Below are 7,098 nucleotides of genomic sequence, written 5' to 3'. Positions count from 1 at the left end.
GAGATTCCCCTTTCCTAGTTTGCCTTTTATGCAGTGGATCTTTGAAGAATAAAATTAAGAAGTTGGCTTTATTGTTTTAATAAAGGTTTTTCATTGAGATAAAGGCTTTGGTGGTTTGTCCCTAACCACTTAAATGTTGGCATTTGGGGGATACCGTGTCATGTGACTTTGTTGTCAATGATGTACACACATGTTTGGTTTGGTTTCTGCTGTTTCATTGTCCTCTTTTTTTTATTAAATTATTATCTGTTTACATATCTTACCATCCCCCCTCTTCCATACATACCCTCCCACCCCAGAGTTTTGTGTCCATTGGTTGTACTTATATGCATGTATACAAGTCCTGCAGTTGATCTCTTATCTCCCACAGATCTCCCTGCCATCCCCGCTGTAATTTGACAGTCTGCTTGTTGCTTTACTGTCTCTATATCTAACTTTTGGTTCATCGGTTTATAATGTTCGTTATTATCCATAAATGAGTGAGGTCATGTGGTGTCTCTCTTTCATTGACTGGCTTATATCACTCTTATTGTCCTCTTTTTATGTGGGTGTTTGGTCAGAGTGAAACACTGAGTAGCCACCATCTCACATAATCTCCATCACTTAGGACCCTTGCTCCTTCCAATTATGCTGCCTCTGCTCAGGCGCTTCCCCAGGGTCTGATAATAAACAGTGTCTATAGTCAGCCTCTTGCTACATCTCAAAAGAATACAAAGGGCCCTAGCTGGTTTGGCTCAGTGGGTAGAGCAAACTGTAGGGTCCGAGGTTCAATTCTGATCACGGCCATGTGCCCTGGTTGTGGACACATACCCAGTTGGCGGTGTGCAATAAAATATATTTTTTAAAAAGGAAAACCAAGGGATTCATCACCTGCACTAACAGATTAAGGTGGAGACAACATTAAACTCAGGAAAGAGATCAATAATTTACGGACCATCTATTTAAAATGTGGGAGCTAAAGAAATACTTCTGGGGACAAATATTTTAATAGTCATCACATACTGATCCTTGGATAGTCCCACACTTATCCAGAGACCAGAACAAGGAAGCCCATCCTTTCTACAGGAAGTCCCCCCACGCTGTGCAGAGGGCCTCTATGGAGTCCAGTTTACAGATGTGGAGGTGGAGGCTCAGAGCACCCTTGTGACTTGAGCTCTTGGGCTGGCAGGGCTTGGCTCTGGAGTCAGATTTCCAGTTTTCCTCTGGGCCCACAGTGTGCTCCCAGGCCCGTTAGTGACCCCGGGTCCTGGTCTACCCACTGGTCCATTAGGCACAGAGTCCACGCCTCCCAGATTGCGGTCAGGATTACAACGGATGGCAGGTGTAAAGCTGATTCCGTGCTACACCTCAAGGACTAAAATAAGGTAACCAGTAAACAGGCTGGCTCATTGGAAGCGAACTGGAAGAAAATACTATCTAATTAATCATTTACTCTCATTTTTCACTAGATCTCACAACTGTAGCTTATCACAATAATGCTTATGTTAGAGGGTTATGGGTTTTTTATTTTTTGTTTGTTTGTTTCTAAATTTATGCCCTGGCTGGTGTGGCTCAGTTGGTTGGGGAGTTGTCCTGATACCAAGAGGTTGCAGGTTTGATTCCCAGTCTGGGCACATAACTAGGTTGCAAGTTTGATCCCTGGTCTGTGCAAGTTCGGAAGGCAATCCGTGTTGTCTATCACACCCATCTTTCTCTCTCTCCACCTTCCCCTTTCTCTAAAATCCACTAGCATATCCTTGGTTGAGGATTAAAATTTAAAAAGTAAAATAATTTTAAAATATTTTTTTGAAAAACTTTAGGAAGCAGTGCCCCAGAAAGAGTAACTGGTGTGTTTGAATGGAAACAGGTGATGTTGAGACACAGCTGTGAGCTGTGAGTAATGCACAGTGCATCTGCCCTGAGGCCTGGCAAGCCTGGGGCTGACAACTGGCCCATCTCTGCCTTGCTGTGTGACCTTGATCAGCTCACACAACCTCTCTGACCTTCAGTCTCCTCCCCTGTAAATGGGGAGCCTGGTGTCTACTTCATGGTCACTTCCTCTGAGACTAGCCTTTGCAGATGCTGACCACTCACCCTCCCAGCTGAGGTTACATGGGCTTGTCTCTGTCCCTAAATCCCCTTTTTCTGAAAGGCAGGCCTGGCATTCCTCCTCCTCCTCCTCCTCATCTTCATCCTCCTCCTCCTCCTCCTCTTCCTCCTCCTCCTTCTTCTTCTTCTTCTTCTTCTTCTTCTTCTTCTTCTTCTTCTTCTTCTTCTCCTTCTTCTTCTTTTTCTTCTTCCTCTCTCACTCTCTCTCCCTCTCTTCTCTCTCTCTCTTCCTCTCTCTCATCTCTACGTGGCTCCCTACCTCTCTCTCACCTCTATGTGGCCCCAGGTGTGCTGTGTCATTCCTAGGTCTTTTTAGTAATAAGCCATCCTCTCAGTTTCCTGATGACTTTTTGCTGAGGACATCTTGCAATCACAAACACCTCTAGGGCCAGTCCAACCACAACTTTGGTGACTAATAAGCTGAGCTTGGCAAGGAACACACACGAAATGACCTGGCCTCCAAGCACTGATTAGTGCACTTCCAGGGACATCTGCATGGATGGCTGAGAAATGGGTCATAGGTCCTTGAAGCAGGAGTGGGGGGGGGGGAAGACAAATGGAGGAGGAGGGTAGGGTGGTAAATGGGGAGGGCCACGGCATTTCTGTGAGTCCACGTGTGAGAATATGGATCTGATGTTTACTTTGCATGTGTTTGTGTACCAGTTTAAAGGCATATTCTATGCACGTCCAAGTATATACACAAATGGATATTCTGGCATATAAATGAGGTGTATTTTATGACTTTTAAAAGAAGTGCTTGGCCAAAACCGGTTTGCCTTAGTGGATAGAGCATTGGTCTGCGCACCGAAAGGTCCCAGGTTTGATTCCAGTCAAGGGCATGTACATTGGTTGCGGGCACATCCCCAGTGGGGAGGGTGCAGAAGGCAGCTGGTCGATGTTTCTCTCTTATCCATGTTTCTAGCTTTCTATCCCTCTCCCTTCCTCTCTGTGAAAAATCAATAAAATATATTTAATACATAAATAAATAAATAAATAAATAAATAAATAAAGCATGCCCGATTTCAGGCTGGATCCCAGTAGGGGACATGCAGGAGGTAGCCAATCAATGATTCTCTCTCCCTCTCTGAAATCAATAAAAGTATATATTATATAAAGAAAAGAAATCCCCATCTGCAAACTCTTTGGGAACCTCAATGGAGTTCAGGAGCCTTGCTTTCATTCTTGACAATGGGCCCAGGTGTCACTCTACACAACAATCCCTACCTCACGCCCTACCCCACAGAGCCCATAGGAACCCGTGATCCAACTCTCAACACCAACCTTAGTCTTGAACATACATGAATACAGCATTGCCTGTGGACTGAAGCACCCAGGTTTGATTCTGGTCAAGGGCACATGCCTGGGTTGTATGCTCAGTTCCCATCGGTGGACATGCAAGAAGAAGCCCATCAATGGTTCTCTCTCATCTCTGATGTTTCTCTCTCTCCCCCCCTCTCCGTTCCTCTCTGAAATGAATAAAAATATATGTTAAAAAAAGAAAATCATTTCCTAAAACTGTGGAAGGCACCTGTCCTGACCCAATGCTTTAAGTCCAGCCCTCAGCCTATACAGGCGCCTACAGCCTCACCTGGCACAGGACCCCCTGCCCAGACACTGTGCAGGGCGTGCTGACATATCCCTGTCCTGGCTGCATGGCCTGACCCTCTACAGGAAGCCTTGTCTATAACAGTGCTGGAGCCTATAACCGGATTCTGCAGATAACCTTTCCCTGACTTCCAACAGAAATCCATAACTTGACTGGTTTCAGGAATCTCTGACCTGATCTTTTATGGGAACCCCGGAACTTGCCCTCTGGAAACACTCTCCTGACCCTGTACAGGAGCCCCGATGAGACTCTCTCTCTCTGACAGCCTTGTTCTGGAAGCCTTACCCTCACCTTGTACAGGAGCCACTATTCAGGCTGTGGCCAGTGGCTCCCACATGAAACAGCGTAGCTCTGGGGAGTCTACAGAATCCTGAAGCAGACACTGCCATAGGCTTGTCAACCCTGTTCCCCTTTCTTCCTGACTCACTCACTTTCCCAGCCCCCCTTACAAGGACAGGTGGACCTGTAACAGTTCTGATCAATGGAGTGAGCAGAGTGACATACACAATTTCCAGGCCTGGCCCATAGGAATCTCTCATGGGCCCTGGCTGGTGTGATCAGTGGTTAGAGCATGGGCCTGTGCACCAAGGGTCTCTGGTTCAATTCCTAGTCAACAGCACATACCCGGGTTATAGGATTGACCCCTGGCCCTAGTCAGATCACACACAGGCTGCTGCTGCACTGGCTTTCCTGGCAGGGTTCCATGCTGTTGGGGTTGCCAGGGAGACACTTAGCTAGGGTAGAACCCAACAAAGAAGCCATTTTGGAAAAGGCCAGAAGCCTTCACATGGCTATGTGGACCAATTTGTCTACGTATGTGCAGGCCTGGGAATGTATATCCCCAGAAGGCCTCATCAGGAAAGAATGCAGTAAGTAGGTGGGGGTGGCCCTCGTTGTTGAGTGGCCCATGGGGCTCCACACAGTTTTGCTCAAAGTCCATTGGGAAGTGGCTTCGGGTGACTGCAGCTGCCAGGGTGACCAGTGGGGCTCAGGTCCAGGAGTCCCTCAGGGCCAGCAGCTGTTCTGGCAACCTATGGGAAGGTGGGGAGGTTGGCCACCATGCTGGGGCTGTTGGGTCCCACTGCACCCTGAAAGCAGGATGGTGTCAGACCTTCTGTCCCCTTCTTTCTTCCTTCCCATACCCACCCCCTCAACAGGCTACCAGGTGCTCAACTGTATAGAGGAGACCCCAGGAGGCTCACAATACACCAGCTGGGCATATAGCAACACTGGGGTCTACCTGTCCTCCACTGTGTGCCCCACCAGCGATGACCCCCAGGTCTCAGAAGATTCCTATGCGAGAGGCACCATCCTAGAGACCGTAACAACACAGCAACTCAGTTTGGACCTGCTGACCATGGCACCGGCAGTGCCTTCCTCCATTCCTGTCCCGACCAGTGCCTCCGGGGCCCCTGACTTTCCAAGGGGCTTCTTTCCTCCCACCGAAAGCTCCCCGAATCCATCGGCCTATTCGCCCACCAATCTTCATGGAGCCCTGCCCATGACCACCTGTGGTGAGGTCCCCCAAAAAGGACAGGGAGGTTGAGGTAGGGGGCGGGTCCAAGGAAAAGTTGTGCTGAGCCTGGATCCCTCTTTCTGCTGTCCACCACACCAGAGGCCAAAGAGGGTGAAAATTGTGAAGCAACGGCTGCCTCGCTGTGGTACCAGAGCGATGCAGAGGGTCAGACAATCAATAGGCAGAACCAGCTCAAAAAGCACCCGGTAAGACCCCAGGCCCGCCTCCCCTCACCCAGGCACTGCTGTTCCCACTCCCTGCAGGATCTCTGTCCTCACACTCTGAGAACCCCGACCCCCTCCCTGCTCCATCCACTCAGGGACCCAGCTCTGTACAGGAGTGTCTACCCTCAGCCCACACTCAGGCTGCAAGCCGGCACGCCATCCACTCCCTGCATAGGCCAGGTCACAGTGGGACCCTCCCTAGATGGGCTGATTTACTTGTTCTGGGGCGCTGCCTGGGCATCAGGATTATTTCCGACTCCCCAAGTGCGTCCAGTGTCCGCCAACGTTGAGAGCCACTGATGCAGCCCCCACCCCATTTGGAAAGCCCCGGGACAGGAGGCCATGTCCTCGCCCCTTAGAGAACCCTCAGTCTACTCCTTGTCCCCAACGGTGCCTGTGGTTCTCGTCCAGGAAGCCCTGCCTTCACCCTGACCCTCACCTCCTGTGTCCTCCACCCACCCAGTGCACTGACCCTCACATTCTTGCTGCCTCCAGAAGGTCAGCAAGCGGGCAGGTACCCGGTGCACCAACTGCCAGACAACCACCACGGCAGTGTGGCGGATGAATGCCAGTGGAGAACCTCTGTGCAATGCCTGCGGACTCTATTACAAGCGACACCAGGTGTGCCCTGCCTCCTGGAACCTGCGCCCTCCCCCATCCCACTAACTCTGCCTACCTTCTCCTTTTCCATGCCAGTAATCTTCCTATCTCCATTCCCTCTCTTCCTGTTATTCTCCCCCTCCCCCCCCCCCCATCCCTCTCTTCTCTGCACTTCCATCTCCTCCCTGACTTCCTTATCCCTCCTGCTCCTTCTCTCTCGGCCATTTCTCCTTCTCATCTCCTTCCTCCTCCCCTCCAGCCATCAGCTAGTCCTATGGCTAGTGGCACCCCCAGCCTTTCCCCAGCTTAGGGCCTCACAAGCTCATGATTCCTTAGGCATTATCTGTGCCACAGCTGGGGCCTGCTCCCCTAGTGCTGAGCCAGTTCCCTACTCTTAAGGAGTGGGGTGGGAAGGGTGGAGACCCAGAGGCCAAAGTCTGAGGCTGGGGAACACTCATGGCCTCCCTTTTGTCAGGGGAATGCCGCCCAGCCACTGGCCACGCAGAAGGATGCTGTAAAGACCAGAAAGCACAAGAAATCCCACAAAGAAAAGAAACCAGCGTCGAGTCTGGGAGGCCCAGGACCAGCTGATGGGCCAGCGGGTGGCTCCATGATGGTGGCTGGGGGCAGCGATGGAGGAAATTGTGGGGAGATGGCCTCAGGCTTGACATTGGGCCCACCTGGCACTGCCCAGCTCTACCAAGGCCTGGGCCCCGTGGTGCTGTCAGGGCCTGTCAGCCACCTCATGCCTTTCCCCGGGCCCCTGTTGGGCTCACCCACGGGGTCCTTCCCCACAGGCCCCATGCCTCCCACCACCAGCAGCACTGTGGAGGCACCACTCAGCCCTTGAGCACACAGAGCATGTCCCCAGAGCAGGGTTGGGGTCCCCTCTCCACAGTCCCTCTACAGCCCACCCTCTGGCCTCCCCACACCCCTTGGTCTGGACCGTCAACGATTTGTAAAAATAAAGCACCCGATCCTGAAGATGGAGGTGTGGGTCTGATAAAGAGCCCGTGGTAGGTGGGTGTGTGCCATGGGCCTGAGGGTTCCCTGGTGATGGCGTG

At 51.2% G+C, this 7,098-nt stretch overlaps 1 protein-coding gene across 1 annotated transcript; it reads left to right on the top strand.

Moving 5' to 3' along the window:
* The first annotated feature begins 4,793 nt into the window (after window positions 1-4,793).
* On the top strand, window positions 4,794-6,917 carry LOC118717936 (erythroid transcription factor-like). Its single transcript, XM_036436191.2, has 4 exons — window positions 4,794-5,208; window positions 5,310-5,416; window positions 5,930-6,064; window positions 6,525-6,917. The coding sequence occupies exons 1-4, from the start codon at window positions 4,794-4,796 to the stop codon at window positions 6,882-6,884; spliced, it is 1,017 nt and encodes a 338-aa protein (XP_036292084.1). The 3' UTR covers window positions 6,885-6,917.
* Window positions 6,918-7,098: the final 181 nt, after the last annotated feature.

This window comes from Pipistrellus kuhlii, unplaced genomic scaffold (genome assembly GCF_014108245.1).
Source record: "Pipistrellus kuhlii isolate mPipKuh1 unplaced genomic scaffold, mPipKuh1.p scaffold_m20_p_131, whole genome shotgun sequence".
NCBI classification, from domain to species: Eukaryota; Metazoa; Chordata; class Mammalia; order Chiroptera; family Vespertilionidae; genus Pipistrellus; species Pipistrellus kuhlii.
Note: the sequence above shows the minus strand (reverse complement) of the source record. Positions and strands in the feature narration are given on the sequence as shown.